General features: G+C 54.1%; 1 protein-coding gene across 1 annotated transcript in view; it reads right to left on the reverse strand.

Moving 5' to 3' along the window:
- Window positions 1-948: 948 nt before the first annotated feature.
- The window catches only part of PRMT8 (protein arginine methyltransferase 8), an 86894-nt gene continuing 69159 nt past the window's right edge, over window positions 949-18683 (reverse strand). Inside the window, exons 8-11 of the mRNA XM_057557709.1 lie at window positions 16029-16144; window positions 10684-10834; window positions 2484-2605; window positions 949-1740 (exon numbers count right to left, since the gene is read on the reverse strand). Of these exons, the coding sequence (XP_057413692.1) occupies window positions 1657-1740; window positions 2484-2605; window positions 10684-10834; window positions 16029-16144 (473 nt within the window). The 3' untranslated portion in view covers window positions 949-1656. The remainder of the gene's footprint in view (window positions 1741-2483; window positions 2606-10683; window positions 10835-16028; window positions 16145-18683) is intronic.

Here is an 18683-nt window from a genome sequence, read left to right on the forward strand (position 1 = left end):
TGTGACCTGCAGACAATGGGACGAGGCACCCCTGCTGGAGGACCAGCTCTGCCTGCCCAGGGCTCTCTCCAGCCCGGGACGGCATCAGGGGTCACCAGGCACCTCCCTGAGGCCCCTGCAGTAGCTCACACCTTCCGCTCCTTCCCAAGGAGGGAACATTCTGGGCCTTCGAAGAATCCCAGGCCTCTGCTGACCCGGCAGGCCCCCATCTGGCTCTGCCCTCTCCACGATGGGACCAGAGTCTAAAGGGGTAGAGGTGGCAGGGCAGAAATCGTTTTGGGAACTGGAGATTTAGCAACCACTCTGGGGAAGGGAGCTTCCGTAGAACCTAGGATGTCACCTCCAGGACCCAAGTTGTTTCACTTGGGCTCCGTGGGTGCCCTATTCAAGACGGGGGGGTGCTCCCATTGATGGGGAGGGCGCAGGCCAGGGAAGACACCCACCTAGGCAGCCAGTAATGGGGTGAGGGAGCAGGAACGAGACTGTCCACCACCACGCCCTGGACCGTCCCTCCACCGGCCTTGCCCTCAGACCCTGCCCTAGTCTCACACTAGCAGCCCAGGACCGTGAGCTCAGCTACCATCTCCTGCTTCCTCTGGACCCTCCCAGCCTCTCCCGCCCCGACCTTGGCCTCTCTCCAGGCTACACCTCGCCTCCCATTCTGGAGCACTCGAGGTTCACTCATGTCCCCCCACCCCAGCTGCAGGACTCTCCTCCCACCCCTGAGGGTCACAGGGGAGAAGCCCTTGGACTGGTCCTAGCTTTAAGGCTCCCTTTACCAAGGAGCTACCTTCCTTTTGCGAGCAGCACGATTGGATCTTCTGTTCCACTGTGGCCTCTGACCTCCTCCCGCCCCCCTGCCCAGAGCGCCGAGAACACAGCCGCCCCATCGCTTCGCTCTCATGTGCATTTATTGGGCGCCCACGGAGTGCATGGTCCTGTGTCCAGGGTTCGGAGTCACAGTCCGGTCAAAAGGAGACCGGAGCTAGTACAGAGGACATTTCATAGCTGGGAAGGGGCGGGGAAGGGGGAGAACTAATCACAAAACAGATTCCTATTCGAAAGCAACAGAATCTCCTCTGAGAGTAATATATATTCTACGCACACACGCGCACGCACACACGCACACAGCCCTGGATGAACACAGACGTTGCCGCTTGGCTGTATCTGCAAGCACATACCAGCGTGCCGGGTAAAGGAACTAATAGGTATGCTGCCCGCGCATGCGCACGCGCACCGCCGCACGCACGGAGTCTGCCTTATGCTATCAAAGACGCTAGTCTCCAGGGTCTAGTGAAGCGATCTGTCCTAGATGCCTGCAGCATGCAAAACTTGAAGGTCCGAGAGTCACGGTTAAGGAGGACGATGGGGACACGCGTGGACTCCTCCATCGGGGCCCGGCTGCCGTGCTGGCCGTGGCTCTCTGTCGGGACGACAGAGCCTCTGAGAAGGGCCCCCAGAGCAGAGCCGAGGAGCTGGAGGCCCTCTGTCCAGTGGCAGGGCCCTCAGGAGGCCGGCTGAGTTCACCAATCTCAAGGGCAGAGTGTCAGACTCCGGTTTGGAGCGTGTAGTCCTGCAAACAGGGTCCCTTGTGGCGGCGCCTCAGATGGAGGTGAGTTTCCGTGCTCGCTCGCTCTCTGCAGCCTCCCACGTGTGCTAACGCATTTTGTAGTAATTAGATACAGATGTTTCGCACAGCTGTCCCTTAAAATCCAAGTCTACTGTGAAATCGAGGTCTCGCTGCAAGGAAGGAGGAGCCAGGGCATCAGCGCGGAAGGAGGCGGGGACCGCCCCCCTCCCCGCAGGCAGAGGGCCGGGCGCCTCTGCGCCGCTAGGGTTTTCCAGCTCAGGACGCCCCTCCCCACCAGCAGTCCTCGGGAGCCTCTTCCCGTGCCTCGTCACCCTCACGGGAAGGCCTTTGATTTCTAACCTAAGTGCTTCCTGTTAGAATACACAGATGTTCCCTCTGGTTTCATCCCGGGAGAAGTGGGGCGGTTGAGTCTCCCACCCTCGGCGCCTGCCCGGCACGTGCCCTCACCCCAGGGGGCTCAGAAAGACTCACACGGCCCCCAGCCCCCCAGGCCGGCCTGAGGAGTGCGAACCTGGTCTTCCAAGCCACCACACACTGTTTTTTCCTGGCTCAGCTGGTCCTAAATGAGGCAAAGTCCACGGCCACAGCCTCTGTTCTCAAAACACCTCCCACCAAGGGCGGGAAGCTGTCCTCACGGCTGGGAGGGTCCCCAGGGTGCCCTGCAGAAAGGCTCCAGTTCCCCAGTCTTAAGGGGTCCAGGTGGGAGTCCTTGCAGGAGGCCATCCCATCCAAACCCGCCTTCCTACCGCTTCCCCTGTAACTTTTCTGGTTGTGCCCACGGCAGCCAGGCACCCGGGTGAGTGAGCGGGTCCTGGCAGCTCCCGGGAAGCCAGGCCCCGGGGTCCCTCCTCCTCTCTGACCCCGGCCTCACAGAGGCTGCCTCAGCACTCACCACGTTTTTGGCATTTGGCTTCATGGATATGGTCCCGTAGATCTCCTCCCCCCTCCGGACAGTGAGGTAGTCTTCCAAGTAGAAGACAGTCTGCTTCCAGTGGGTGTAGGGGGCGTCAGGGGCTGAAGGATGACAAGAAGGAGGAGTTAGAGGAGATGTCTCCAGAGGGGCCGGGACCCCGCCCGGACGCTGCTGAACTCCCCAGCTAGCACTCTCGCTGGGTCAGGCACCCAGCCCCTGCGCCTGCTCCAAGCCCGCAGGACGCCCCGCTCAGCCCAGGGACTCCTCCTGGGGTCAAGCCCCCCCACCTCGGGACTGCGGGTCTTCGCTGGGGACCAGAAGAGAAACAAGCTGATATTACAGAGTCATACAAGGGGCGACATTAACACACGCATCTCACAGTGCCACTGTTTTTCATTAGTTCAACAGAGTGAAGACTTTCAGACATTGTAGGGGAGAGATTTGGAGGGTGGTGCATCCTGTGTCCCCTTAAATGACACCGTCCATGCCAACTCCACGGCTAAGCCAGTTTCGCCAATTCCAGATACCCCAATCCTACAAATAGCTTTCCCTGCCTGCCTCTCTGTCCTAAAACCAATCCTAGTTCCCTTGGCCCAGGCCTGCCCTGGGGTTTCAGCCGTGCCTTCCTACCTGGATGAATAGAAATTGGGGATGATTCTCATTCCACGGACCCACACCTCATGCATGATCCAAAGCCACACTGAGGCTTGCACCTCCCCTCCCCTGTATTTGCCATGAAATCCCATCCATCCCTCTGGGCACACTACAAATTCTACAACTAGATGAGGGGTCCTGTCTTATGGACCCCCTTCCTCAGCAGCAGCCGTCCTTGGGACACTCTTCCCTCCCTCATCACCAGCCTCTCCCTTCCTCATTCTTCAAGGTCACATCCTTGGGCAAGCCTTGCCTGACCCAGCTGGATTAAGGGCACCCTGGGCTTATGTTACCACGGCGGCCGTCATGCCCCTGCATAACCGTCTCTGTCTCTTTTTACGTGTTTGTGTCCTCCACAAGACTGCAATCTCCGTGAGGGCCGGGGTCTGCTTACTGCTCTATCCTCAGAGCCCATCACCACCCTTTCTAGGTCTGTGAGTACCGAATAAATGAACGACGGTAAAAAGCCCCAGAGGGGGCGTGTTGTGACGCTTCAAGTTACCCAGAGGTGTTTGGTGACATTGCGGCTTTGGAGCCTAAGGGTTGTAGAAGAACCCATCTTACAGTCAGTTCCTCTTGCCCTTCAGGCTCTTACCGCCCTCCACCAGGATGCAGGACTCATTAACACTGATTCCCTCTTTGCTTAGGACCAGAGCTAAAGGTGGGAAGACTTAGGGAGGATGTAATAAGTGCCTTTCAAATACTTCAAAGGCTGTCACATGGGAAGACTTATATGTGGCCTTAGAGATGGCTTTGGAAAAAAGGCTAGGCCCTGAGAATCACTAGAAGGCAGAGTTTGAATCACAGGAAGGATTGGGGTTGTCCCACGACCGTATGCACACCTGCGGTCCAGCCCGGAGGAGTTCACACAAAACCTGACTGGGGATTTATCCTATACCCAGTCAGACCAAGATCGTTCAAACCCCAAGATCTATTTTAATGGTGATGAAGAGTCTGTCTGTCTGTGTCCTTTGCAATGAACTAGCTTGATCAAATGTCAGTGGTTTGGATACTCGAGTAGCCTTCGATGTGTGCATTTAGGAAATCGATACAAACTCAAGGTCTAGTGGAGGGGAGGATCTGGAAGGGCTTGAAGGAGGGTCATGAACATAGAGCCTGTGCCGCCCGGATCCTGGATCCCCAAACACACCCGGCCTTCCTGGTCTCCAAGGCGTACTGCGGTCCACAGGCGAAGCCCACCTGCTCCCAGCACCTTCCCTTCCAATGACATCTAAACGCATCGTCAAAAGATCGTCTCCGGGGCTTCCCTGGTGGCGCAGTGGTTGAGAATCTGCCTGCCAATGCAGGGGACGCGGGTTCGAGCCCTGGTCTGGGAGGATCCCACATGCCGCGGAGCAACTGGGCCCGTGAGCCACAATTACTGAGCCTGCGCGTCTGGAGCCTGTGCTCCGCAACAAGAGAGGCCGCGATGGTGAGAGGCCCGCGCACCGCGATGAAGAGTGGTCCCCACTTGCCACAACTAGAGAAAGCCCTTGCACAGAAATGAAGACGCAACACAGTCATACATAAATAAATAAATAAATGAACGTGAATTTCTTAAAAAAAAAAAAAAAAAAAGATCGTCTCCGGGGTGCGTGGAGAATGGCAGCGTGTGACTGACAGCACTCTCACCCCCGCTGCCACCCACGCCAACCCAGACAGGTGTCTCTCCTGTTCTTAAAGACCTTCAGGCAAGGAGATTCCAGCAGCTTCCTTCTGCCTCCTAATCAGATGCCTGTGAGACTCCCAGAGACTTCACTGGCTCAGCTCTGCCAGCCAGCGAGCCCAGAAGTCCACCTCTGATGTTGGTCCCCCAAAATACACCAGCCTTGGGTTGGAGGAGAGTGATATTTCCCCTTGACATCAATATCAACAGGTTAAGAACTTCCCCAAACATCTCATTTCCACGATGGGTCCATGGACTCATTGCTAAAGCAGTTTTCTCAATGCAGTTTCTCCATCAAGGTGTCCAGGAGAAGTTGATGACAATTCAGATGTTCTGACTCCAGTCTAGAGATTTGAATTCAGTAATTCTGGGGTGTGAGATGGGGGCAGGCTTGCTAAGACGTAAAAGTCTCCCCCCAGGTGTTGTAGATACACAGCCAGTTGCTGTGCAGACTCAATCATTTACATCTAATACATCTCTTGGATGGGTTATCAGTGGAAGGGACATTTAATTAGGCAACAGTAGGCCCAGTGTCCAGTCTCCACTTTGCCATGCATTTGCACTGTGACCCTGGGGCTCATTTTCTGCATCTGCAGAAAGTTTATCTCCCAAGGGACTGTGAGGATAGGTGATGGGAAGGGGAAAGGATACACTAAGCGTGACCAGCCTCCTGCTGTGCCCAGGACCGTTTTCCTCTCCCTTTCACTCTCAAAGTGTCCTCATTTGAAAGATGAATTATCTGGTCCCCTTATCTGTAACATAGCAGGCCCAGGTTAGGGTATTGCTAAGCCACTGCATTAGGTGGTTATTTAATCATTGTGGAAAGTGGTATATCATTTCATTTATCCATCAACTATGGGTCTGGCCTGTAAAGCGGTGCTGCCTCATTGTCGTGGTCTGGAATGTTCTAGGGATTCTCCAGAAAGTTGCTGTGCACAAGGGTGAGCGTTCAGTATCACTGTGGACCACGACATCCAGAGTTCTGGTCAGTGGACAAGACTTTCCCTCCCGCTCTACCCCAACTACAACCTTCAAGATAGTGTAAGTGGCTTTCAGGCTTCCTTGTTATGACCGTACTTTCACACACTCATTCAGGCATTCATTCATTCACTCATTCATACATTCACTCACGCATGCATTCACTCATTCAGGCATTCATTCATTCACTCATTCATAATTCACTCACACATGCATTCACTCATTCACTCATTCATACATTCACTCACACATGCATTCACTCATTCAGGCATTCATTCATTCACTCATTCATACATTCACTCATGCATGCATTCATTCAATCATTCATTCACTCAGCAGACATCCACTCAGGATGCCTGCCATGTGCCTGATGTGGTCCTAAATGTGGGGAAAAGCAGCCAATACAGCCCTGCCCCCTGAGATCCTGCAGCCTAAGTGAGAAGACACTCAGGTAGCTGGCCATAAAGTCCGGTGGGAGTTGTGACCGAGGATGGGGGTGGGGTGCACAGTGGGCTGTGGAACAAATGGCTGGGGCCTCTCACAGGAAGAGTTTTCCTGGTGCTTCTGGAGAGCGAGTGGAATCCTGCTTCCTCTTTCTCTTCCCAGTGGCTAAGTGGCTGGTAGTTCTTTCTGGAATTTAATACTTTTTCTAGCTGTAAATTTGTGATTCTGTTCCCTGGGGGCTTCACAGGCTTTTTGGAGAATTAAAGACTATGCATGAGGAAGCTTCTCTGACCTGAGAAAATGGCTCAGTGTCACAGGGTGGCAAAGCTGGGAAGGGGCTGCCAGGCAGTCGAGGTCCAACCATGTCATTTCACTTAAGACCACCTCCACGGCCTGATCGCCCTGCCTTGCGGCTTCCTGGAAAAGCTAGGACTTAGCGCAGGCCTGCTTCTACTCTGGGTACTGCCCTTCCAGCCGCTACACGGTAGCCCCAGGGGGCCCAGTTCCCATTCCCTACCCCGCCCTCCGAGGCTGTGTCCAAGGGGCGGGGCAGCTGTGCCGGCAGCGCCTGGAACCCTGGGTGCTTGTGCCCGTTTGCAGCGGCTTCTGCCCAGAGCCGCAGCAGGCAGACACCAGCGCCATTCACGGGGACTGTTTTCAAGCTGCACGATCCGTGATGTGCTTTCGCGTGGGTCTCTCGGAGCAGCTGCAAACCTTGGGGGCCGATGGGGAGGGGCCGCTTACAGCTGGCTGCACTTCGCCTGAAGTTCAAAGCCAGCTGAGACCAAACGATACCTTGTTTAGGCCTACACATACGCGTGATAAAACTTCTTTAAAATAGCAGGGGATAAGGAACTGAACATTCAGGACAATGTTCATTTAGAGGCGATGTGGCGGGAGGGGATAAGATGGGACCATCCAGGTAGCCGCAAAGCTATTGGTAGTATTTAAGTCCTTGAGTTAGATGGTGAGCTCACGGGGATTTATTATGTGACTCTGAATTACTTTACTTGCATTTATTAATTATATGCATAATCATATTATATTTATTCATAATGTATTTCTGGTTAATATTTACATTCTAATTAACAATAGTTTATCTCTTGATATTAACTAATGTATTTACATTCTAATTATAATTAGAATTATTACCTTCTAGTTAATAATGCATTCTAGTTACTATTACATTCTAATTTAATAACACTTTATTTACAATCTAGTTACTGAGTTAGGTGGCAAGTTCACAGGTGTCCCTTGTATTAATTAAAAAATAAGCCAAAAGTGAACTGTGCATGATCCCACAATGGTAGTACGTCATGAACCACGAATTAGGATTAATCTAATTCTGCGCACCTGAGGTCCTTAAAAACAAAGAAGAAATATTCTTTCCTTGCTGGTCAGAGTGCAGAGGGTCTGAGTAGAGCCCACTGCCAAAGCCATGCCAGCTGGTAAAGATGGCCAAGATGGTAAAGACGTCTGCTACATGCTGGACCAAAACCACACTGTCATCCACCGGAAACAGATCATCTCAGGGAAAGAAAAACGTGGCCTGGAGCTACGGGGCTGGAGCCCAGGCTTTAGAGACACAGAACTCTTTCCAGAGTACCCTTGCCGCCTGACTTTCCCATCACCTGCAGCAGGGCGGGCCCTGGGGGAGGCATCACCCAGGGATGGAGGAAGCAGAGCCAGCCACCGTTGCTCCATCCCTGGCCCCCAGTCACAGGCACAGTCCTCAAGCGGGCTCGTCCTCAGCCCTCACTGCCCCAATCCTCCCCACTGCAAAGCTGAGTCTCACCCATCCTTCAAGGTCCAGGTAAAATACCCCTTCCCCCTGCTGGCTGTTCCTGCGTACCCATTGAGAAGATAAGCTCGTCTGCTGCTCCCGTAGGGAGGGTAGCAGCTGACAGTGACCCGGATCGGGGCCCTCTGGTTTTCCCCACGATCAGGAGGCACCAGCACTGGCCTGGCTGATGGAGACCAGAAGACCCTGGTCTTGATGGTCAGGAGACACCAACTCTGGAAAAAGCCCTTCTGTGAGGGATTAGGTGAAGTCTCTTGTCCGTTCTTTCCCACAAGAAAATTCCGGGCTCAGGTGCCTTCACTAAGGAATTCCAGCAAGCATTTAAAAAAGAAATATCACTGATCCTTCAAAAACTCTTCCAGCAGATAAAGGAGGAGGAAACACTCCCCAACTTATTCTCTGAGTTCAGAATTACTCTGCTGGCAAAGTCAGAGAGAGAGAGATCACAAGAAAACAAATCTACAGACCCAGTATCATTCATCTGTATAGATGTAAAATACATCAAACAAGGTATCAGAAAACTGGGCAACACAGACGAAGGATTAAACAACATGATCAAGTGGGATCACTGTCACCACGTGAAAGAGGACCATTGGCACCATGGCTTCAGGAAGTGAATCATCATATCTTCAAATGCTGGTAGAACTCACCTATCCCCGCCACGTGCAAGCTCACTCAGCCCCGGCGACAAGCTCCCAATTCCCAGGAAGACCTCCCATGAGTGGTCAGGATGAACACATGCTCAGGGCAGGAATCCTAGCTTCATAAACGCATTGAACAGAGACTTGTTTAGAAATCTCTGAGCCACAGCCCGCTGGGAGGAGCTTCGAAGGCAGAGATTAATGAGATGTGAGCCCAGCAGTGGGGAGACCCAGGTCTGCAGAAAACGATGGAAATGTTCAGTGAATACTGGCACAGCCTGCATTGGAATCCCGGGTAGTTGTTTAAAAAAAGAGATTGGATATATCTCCGTGCGGCTATGACGGCATCTCCAAGACACATGGTTAAATAAACACAGGGAGCAGAGGGCAGTGTGTATGGTGCGAGCCGACCTGTGTTTCCAAGAAAAGTGTAGCTGGATGTCGTACTCCTGTCATGGAAGATGCCACCAGCGGAGGCAGCTGGGTCTACGGTCCACAGAAATCTACGTACTATTTTTGCAACTTCTTGTGAGTCTATAATTATTTCAAATAAAAAGAGAAAAAGTGTATATAGGTATGTAGTTGCTTGTGCACCACTGAAATTTTTTGGAAGGCTACGAAATAAATCGTTAACAAATATGCCTCTCAGGCATGGGATTGGGATGGATGGGGGAGAGGTCTTTTTCCTTAACTCTTTATGCCCCTTTTTATACCCTTTTGTTATCTTTTTGTTAGACTGCACCCGTATCACTTTAAGCGTGGCCATGACAGCCATAAGCACAGGATGTTAGGGAGCCCCGAGAAGGAGGCCTAACCTTGACCCTAGAGGGAAGGAGGGGATCATAATACCTGAGCTGAGAGGTGCAGCCTGAGCCGGAGGTGGCCAGGTGAGGAGAGGGATGGGGGAGTTGCCATAGGCTGAATCGTCTCCCCCCAGAATTCATGTGCTGGAGCCCTGACCCCCAGGACCTCAGAATATGAACGTATTTGGAGAGAATGTCTTTAGTTAAAACGAGGCCCTTAGTGTGGGCCCTCATCCAATGTGGCTGGTGCCCTTGTAGAGCAAGGAGATTAGGACACTCACAGAGACACCAGGGATGAGGACAGAGGAAGGACCATGTGAAGACACGGCGAGAAGGCGGCCGTTGGCAAGCCAAGGAGAGAGGCCTCAGGAGAAGACTCCAGAGGCCTCCAGAACCACGAGGAATACTTGGTTACAGTGGCCCCAGCAGACAAATACAGGAGGGAAGGAGACAAATCTGACAGAAGACCCTCCTGCCCCCTGGATGGACGAGGGGTTGGGGCGTGCAGAGGCCGCGGCCGAGGGGCTGAAGACGCCTGGGTGCAGAGAGCTGCAGGGCCAGCGCGTGCTGGGCTGCGTGGGCAGCAGCGAAGGGGTGGGGTGCTGAGAGATGAGGCTGGGGAAGTGGGGTGGGGCCGGGCAGGGCACCAACCCCCTGCCATTTACCAGGCGGAGCAATCTGGGCTTATCTGGTACAGGCAATGAGGCACCTCTGAAGGAGTTTGGAGCACGTCAGGGACTTAATGAAGATGGGCAGAAGCTGGGAAGACAGGAGGGAGACGTAGAGACAGGTTGCAGCCTAGGGAAGCAGACGCTGAACCTGTCATGAGGCGTGGCAGCGGACAGAGAGAGACCTTGTTCCCCTCCGTATCCTCCACCCACACAGAAGGTGCTCGGGAAACACTAAGTGAACAAACGTGCATTTGAAAGGTGGCCTCCACGCCTACCTCTCCCCACCCGACACTTGCTCTCAGCTCTGCCCACTCCAGCCACAAGCGTTTTACCTTCTCCTCGGGCAGCCAAAACCCTGGGGACGTGCGATTCCTCCAGGGCTGGAGAGGCTTAGGAGGTGCCGAGTGAGGGCCCCTGGCTGATGCCCCCGGCCCTTGCCCCACGTCCAGGCCGGGGAGGTCACGTCCCACAGAGCCTTGGCACGAGGCCAGGAGGGTCTGGAAGGCCAGCGGAAGGCTCACCTGTGGAAAACCCCATTTTTTTGTGGCACTTGGTAAATTCGATATTGAAATAGGTGACCAGGGCGTGGACGTAGTCATTGCGCTGTATCTGCAGGCAGAAGGCGGATGTGAAGGACAGTTCCTCCGTCTTCACCGTGTAGATGTCCACCTCCTGCAGCCCAGAGAAGAGAGAACGCGGACCCTTAGTGCCTCCACCGGGTCTGGGCCATCCTCAGCTTCATTCCCCGGGGAGACTATGGATGGCAGACTCCCCAGGGTGTCATGGCTCTCGGGGGGACTTCCCAGGCCCACCCACCCCCCATCCCCATGACCTCCTCCATCCTTTCTAGGGTGGGGTCCGCTAAGGCAATGCTGCAAACAGATTTGAGTCAGAGCCTGAGGACAGCAGAATTAGGAAGGTAAATCTGCCGAGGATGAGTGCTGATGCGGGGGAGGGGAGAGGAGAGGAGGGTGAATGAGAGCAGCCGTAAACCCAACCCAGATATCCTCAGAGCCGTCCACCTCGGCATCACTGGTGCATCTAGCTGTTCTCACGGTGTGGTCCCTGGAGGACAGCATCAGCATCGCCGGGGGGGCAAGTTCCAAGGGGTGGGGAGGGGAGGGGAGGGCATCCCAGACCCACTGAATCAAAGCAGCAGCGTGTGCTCTGTCAAGCCCTCCCAGATTCCGGCAGACCTGACGACTCCTTTCCCAGCAATGCGAGGTACGGAGTATTATCTCAGGGGTGAGGACCGAGCCCGCACAGTCACAGACTGAGCCTGGGGAAGTCGGCTGACCATTTATCACAAGCCCGGACAGTTAAAAAATATACAAGGGGGAAATAAGAGGTGAGAATTTTTCAGTTCTAGCTAGGAATGGACAACACAAGGAAATAATAAGTCTAACAGTTTCAGCTGGGAAGTGGCTGAAAATCAATCTTGCGTGGGAGCAGGAGTAATGAACAATGGTTTGCAACGTGCTGTTCTTTCTGCGTGAAGGATGCTGACCTGTCATTGGCCGGCTCCAGCGAGACCGAGCAAACCTTCCAAGGCCCGGGAGGCATCCAGACCGCCTTCAGTGAGCTCTAAGGAAGAACCTCCCACTGCCGGGCTGTATGGCAGAGACCTCTGTCCTGAAAGCTCTGTATGGGCCAGACAGACACCTGTGTGCCTGGAACGGTTCCCGGGGGCGCCCCTGAGACCCGGATGATGGAAGATGTTGGGAATGACCAGGAGAGAGGGGTCTCCGGGTGGGGAAACAAGAGCAGCGAAGAGACAGAGACTTTTATCTCTACACGTTTCTAGGATGAATAAAGGAAAACCTGATGCAAAGCATCCTGGGGGCTTCAAAGCCAAGTCCTGTCCCCACAGGAGGGCAGTGGGCAGAGGCGCAGGTGAGGTGAAGGCAACCAGCCAGCCCAGAGCCTTGTCACGGTGCGGGCTGGCAGCTGTGACATCCTCTGACCTGTCGGTTGGGAAGAGGGTGGGGCTGCAGGTGCAGGGGACTGTGGGAGCCCTCGAAGTCGGTGACATCACTTCAGATGCAAGCCCAAGGACAGGGAACAGGACTAAAGGTCCCTGTGAGCCCGGGTCAGGCATGCAGAATTCGATGGGGTTAGAAAGCCAGTCTCCTTTTGCCCCGAGAATGCACGAGCCCCGGGGAGCATCTCCAGGTAGTGGCCGCCGTGGGCTCCTGCACTCCGCCTGGGAGGACGCACTCACCGCCTTCCAGGCGGCCAATCCTTCCCCATGTCTCCAGTCAGTAGGTCCTGCTTCAGAACTAGCGAGCAGGGCCCACACCAGCCTCTGTAACTTCCACCCACGGAACAAGCCAACGCCCGTTCCTGCTCACGTGGGTCCCCTAAACCTTTTCTTCTCCAGCATAAACTGCCTCTCCTGAGTCATGACGTCTGACGCCTTCACCCTCCTGGTTTGGGACCCACTTCTAGCAGCCTCTGACCTCAAAGCGCACTCTGCCGGCTCCCCCTGGCCAAGCCCCTCCCCACAACATCCCTCGCATATCCTTTTTTCTGGGACCCGAGTGCAGGGGGGAGGGTCCTTCATTACATGTCACCCTGTTAGTTTGGGCCATTGCCCCTGTTGGGGAAATCTTTTTAGCCCCAGTACCTGTCAGCTTATGACGTTTGCCATCCCTCTCGGCCACGTGTCTGCAGGTCCCTCCAGCCCCAAAACTCTTACAGCAGCTGTGCTTAACTGTGATTTTGTTAAGGGCTTCGGCAGGGTCCACTGGGCTGGGCTCACGCTGTCTACACTCACTGACGTTTCCTCTCCTTCTCCACTGGGGCCAGCCCGCCAGGCTCCAGGCTCCTTCCAAGGTCCCTGTCCCTTTCTCTCGGGCGCCCTCTGCCATGGGCCTCGCCTGGTCTTTCCACCCTGCTTCTGGCTCATCTCAGGGGTCTCACCACCTCTGCCCCTGTCCCCACCATTAGACTGGAACCCTTTAGACGCGGGGTCTGGACGTTATGGTCTGTGCGCCCTCAGCGAGCGATGTAACCCCTGACACCCATCACTCTTCTCCTAAAACTGTCTCCCTGCCTGAGGACTCTCCTTCCCATCCCCTCCCCAGGCCTCTCCTTCAGACCAACCAACTAATCTCTCTGAGACGCATTCACACTATGCCACTCCCTGGATCTAAAGCCTTCCACGACTTTCTGTGGTTTACTTAAAAATATCCAAGCCTCTTGGCCTGGACTCAGAGAGGGACCTGGGAAGTAGACCCCGTGACTCATCTGGACCTGGTTCCTTTCTCCTCTGTCCTCTGCTCACTTCTTCACCACTCTCAGCGTGCACAGAGCAATGGTACGCCTGCACACGCGCACACACACACAGAAACACCCCCTCTATCAGGGACTCCGTCTCTATAGGGTCTCAGATACCAATGTCAGCCCCCAATGCCCTGACAGCGTTCTCTAGGTCCTACGGACATTTGCATCTTAATAGGGGCCTCTGAAGGAACAAAAACCGTCCAGGCTGGAAGTACGATCTGCGTTAGAATGGGCGCGAGGGAGGAGACTGCTGGTCTCTGGGGTGGGGACAGGCAGCCTGTGTGGGTGAGTCGGCTGTGGCGGGGCCTCAGAGACACAGAGGCCTCTGGTCAGGGCCCTCCCTCCTCTCAGGCCCAAAGTGTCCAGAGGCAGACGCATTATCCTGGCCCCCAGAGCCCTGATCCCTTTGCCAGAAGGCTTTCTCTTTCAGCAGCCGCTGCAGCCTCTCTGAGACCCCAGCGAGACCCCTGGCTCGGCCTCAGGCCGCCCCACCAGGCGCCAGGGCTCCGCAGGCATCGGTGACTCAGAGGAGCCCTGGCCGATGCTGTCCCCATCGCTACATCATGTTACAAATGGATGTCTCAGAGCAGAAGTCTGGTCAAAACAGAGTCTTAATTATAATAAAGTGTCACAAGCCACAACGTTAATAGCGATGAAAATAGCAATTAAGTGTGTGAAGAAGGGCAAGTGTTTTCCCCAGGAAGATGGTGCTGAGCACATTAGCGAGAGCTGACGGACGGCTCTCCTGGTGGCAGAAGCAAACACAGCCGTCCTTGCCCTTCTCAGAGCTCAGGAAGAAAGGTGACAGGCATGAAGGGCCCAGAGCTCCAGCCCCCCCATACCCACAGTCCCAGGCTGCACTCAGGTGTAACCAAGGAGAGACCCTTGCCTGTTCCTGGCTGGAGGGGGAGAGGAAGGAGGGGGGGACAGAGCAGGCCAGTCTGGGACCAGCCATGGACGTGCACAAGTGCCGTGGCCACACCTGCAGGGCAGGAGCAGAGAGCGACCCAGGGCCCAAGCACATTGAAGGAATCTTATCCCCACGCCACCATGGGCAGACGCCCATCATCGGTTCCATACAGCTGCCATGCGTCATTTTGGCAGTCAGCTGCACCAGGAGATTTCTACTCATACTACAATATTGGCAGCAATGTTTTGCACTATGGGTGAGTTATTTGGGGTGTACTTTACTGGATCTTGTTTGGGAAGCCAGAGAGAGAGGCTTCGGGGACAGAGGGGCTGGTGGGAAGAAATAAAAGGACGTTTGCTCCTCATCAACCCTGCCTGGACTCAGAAAGGGCCGAGTTAAGAAGCAGCAAAACCCTTCGGTGCGAGGCCAAGGCTTAGACTTGGAGCCAGAATCCTCAGGCAGGATGTTCCAAAAGGGAGGTGGTGTCTATCTGATGGGACCTGTACGAGGTACATCTAGTTTTATCTGTCCTCTGAGGTCCCTTTTAAATGCCACGGTGACAAGGCTTGCGTTTCTTCTCAGGAAGACTGTGACCAGGGACGAGGGACCGTTCTCACCTGGACAAAGCAGCCGTTTGCATCAGTCCTGCAGAAACCTCCCCTCACCCCTGGGCTCTTCCCCGTCGCGTCCCCCCAGCGTTCCCGAAAAAGCAGTGATGTGCACAGGACCAGGGCAGGCAGGTGTGGTTCAGCAAGATGAGGGCTGGGAGGGCTGATGACAACTGACACAGTGAACCCAGATTCTTCGATAAAGACATTAACTTGAAGCCTATGAGACTGATGTCTTTCTAGACTTTAAAAAAAGCAGTGAAATACCAAGAGTTTTCCATCGTTGGACAGGATAGATTAGCATATGTAAATGAAGATAAATTAGCATACGTAAATGCAGATACTTAGAAAAAGGGTTGGACAGATCAGCTCCTCCTGTGGACAGCGGTGCCTCTAGGAGGAGTGTGGGGCTGGAAGGGAGGGGAGGTCTCGGGGGGCTTTGATCTGTACCCTGGCAAGTTCGGCACGTCTGGATGTTTAGCGATAAGAATGCACTGGGTAAGGACTGGTCTGCCGAGGATGCCGGCAAGCTGTTCTCCGTCTGCGCTGAAGAAAGCCTCGGAGGACAAGCCGTGAGGGCCCGTACCAACAAGGGCACTCAGGAGGAGGGGAGCCTCGCGCGGCCGGGTCAGAGGTGTGCTTAGAGGGGCGGGCGTGAGGCTGCTTACACAGCGGATTGAGGTGTGGGACTTCGTGCCTAAGAGGCCGGCCCCCTCGGAATGGAGGGGCTTCCCCCGACCTGAGCCTCCAGGATGTCCTCCCTCTGATGCTCCTCCAAGCCCACCCGACACCCCTCCCCACCTCACAGCACCAAGCGACACGCACCGACCACCCCCCACCTGTGCCACGTGGAGTCCAGTGGCTCTCTCGCCCCAGCTCTGCTCAGTGACAGTGCCGGCTTTGACGGGTCACCATGGGCTGCCAGAGGCTCTGGCCAAGGTGACCTTGCCTCACAGCTTGGGGCCCTGCAGGAGCTGGCGTGGGCTTTACTCTAGGCCCAAGCATCCAGGTGGCATAGCAAGGTCCCCGCACACCCAGGCCCGAGCAAGACGCGTCTGCAGACCTTTATTAAACAGGCATTGGTCACCACTTGCTTTGGGTCCACGATGTCCACCAGGGGCTCCTTCATGGCAACGTCCCGGATGCACGTCATGTCAAAGCCATAGACATTCTCCCACCCTGTGGGAACAGAGCAAGGAGTGAGGGCTGGCAGCGGGACCCCCAGAAGTCTCCAGACCCTCCTGAGTCCTAGAGGGTGGGGGGCAGCTTGTGTTCCCCTGCCTGAGGACAGGAGAGTTGCTTGCCTGGTGGAGAGCTTTGCAATGTGCCAGACGCTCATTCACACCATCTCGTTTGTACAGGTCCCACTTTAGGGTTAGGAAAAGTAAAGCTCAGAGAGGCTGAGAAACTTCTCCAAGGTCACACAGCCAGACTCCCACAGGGTCAGGACTAGAACCCAAATTCCTGATTCTCCTGTACCTGCTCTCCTGCCCCCTCTCTGAGCCTCAGAGTCTCCTACGAACTCTCTCCTCTGCCGTCCACATTTCTACCCCGGAGCCTTTGTTCCATTCGTTCTCCACACCGACAAGGCCCATCTCTTTCCCTCCTCCCATCCCCGCCAGCTGAACCTCTCAAGCAGCAGAAAGAAACATGGGCTTTCAGTGCAACAGGCTGCAGTTTGAATGCCAGCACCACCACTGACTGGCCAGGCCCTTGTGCAAATTTCCTAACCTCTCTGAATCTCCATTTTCCCAACTGAAAAAATGAGGGGCAGGGGTGGTCCAGGAGAGGCCTTGACTTTCTCACACGCCGTGATGTTCTCACTAAAGATCCATCTCATAAGATATATCCCCCGTTGGGGCACAAAGCACCCCCACAGTGCTCCTTGGCCCCTTGGGGCTGTTCACAAGATGCTTTAAGCAGGGGACGTATTCAGGATGCAGGGTTGGAGAGTAAATGAATGCAGGTCTGGTGGTCCAAGATCACCCTTAAATGATGGTAATCATTGATTGATCACCTAGCCCTGGCCAGACCCTTCACTGAATCTCCCCAGCAACCCCGTGAGGATACCTCCATACGACAGGTGAGAAAACAGGGGCTTGCAGAAGCTGGCATCCGGCTCACAGGCAGTATCTGGCCCAATATCCCACAGCAGGGAAACCGTGGAGCTGGGGCTCAAACCCGGCTTGGGTCCTAATCCTTCAGCTGCACTGACTCAGTCGTGAGAGCAACCAGGAAAGCCATTTGCTCTCCCCACAGCTCAGAGCGTGCCTGAGCGGAGTCTTTAGTTACTGGCCAGCTGAAATCTCACTTGTCCGTTTATTCAGAGGGGTTTAGAAATACACTGCGGTAGAGACACTTTTCTCTAAAATCTTACAGGATTAATTTTTTGTTAAATGTTCACCAAACAAATGGTACCTTAGGGAACTCATGAGCCTGCACGTGTTTAGGAGAGGGGGGTGGGAGGAGGGAGGTGTGAATGATCAGGGAAAGCTGTGCTCCTTTTACTCAGATTCTTTTCAAGGGCACACAAAGACCTTCCTCGGGGAGAGGAGGCCGAGAAAATAACCATCTCCCAGAGGGTGAGCACTTGTGAAATTCTGGCTTGAGGATAAGATGCCAGTCAGATCCCATTATATACACGAGGCTTTTGCCAAAGTCCCAACTGAACCTACCTATGTTTGGGGAAGTGTGTCAACAGCACATGCTTCAGAGAAGACCTCCTTCTAGAATCTGGAAATAGCTGTCCATGCTCACCCAGATAGAACATGCACACCAAAACACACCGCCTTTGTTTAAAACCCCTTCTCAAGAGGCCTGCAGCCACGTACCTGCTCTTTCTCTCTCCCGGCCCTGCTTTAAGTTAAGGTTCAGTGAAAAAGTTAGGCAGATAGCTAAGAGTCTGTGTGGGTAAATAGTTAAAGTCCTGGGCTTTGGGCTTCAAATCTGGGCTCTGCTGGGCTCTGCCTGTGCAACTCTAGGCAGGAATTTAACCTCCCAAAGAGTTGGTTTCTTCTTTAAAATGGAGATGACGATCATGATAGTTACTCTATAGAGTTGTTAAGAGGAATAAACGTGATAATTTATGTAAAGTACATAAGACAGTGCCTGGCCCATAGAAAGCCCTTGATACACAATTGTTGCTGTCGTTATGTGGTTTGCGCTCTGGCTTTGCCACCATCCAAGCTGTGTGACGGTGGCAGATCAGTCCCCTTATCTCTGGCTTGTTTTGTAAAGTGAGGAGTTTGGTTCAGTGGTTCTGTGTTCCAGAATCATCTGGGACACTCTTAAAAATACAGATTCCTGGACCACAGCCAGACCTGCTGAATCAGAATCTCCAGATTTGCGCCCCAGTGAGCTGGAATTTTCACGTCTACATAGGCAATTCCAACCAGTTAGAAATCCTTGGGCTAAATGATTTTCGGAGTCCCTTCCAGTCCAATTTTCAAATGGACTTAAAGTCTCAAATGGCCATTGTGACACCTTCCCCACCGACTCTCAACCACGCGACCTCTCCCCCTGTATCCTCAGCACCTACAGCAGAGCATCCGGCACAGTAGAGATCCACGGAGAACGCTTTTTTAATTGGAATGTATCCCCAAACTTTTAAGCCTGCCCTGCTTCACAATGCCTCGTGTTTTAGCTATCTTCTCAGGGGTTAATTCGTGTCTTATCTCCCCAGCCAGACTGCCCCACTTCCAGTTATTCAATGACCGAT

Source organism: Balaenoptera acutorostrata, chromosome 11 (genome assembly GCF_949987535.1).
Source record: "Balaenoptera acutorostrata chromosome 11, mBalAcu1.1, whole genome shotgun sequence".
In the NCBI taxonomy this organism is placed as follows: domain Eukaryota; kingdom Metazoa; phylum Chordata; class Mammalia; order Artiodactyla; family Balaenopteridae; genus Balaenoptera; species Balaenoptera acutorostrata.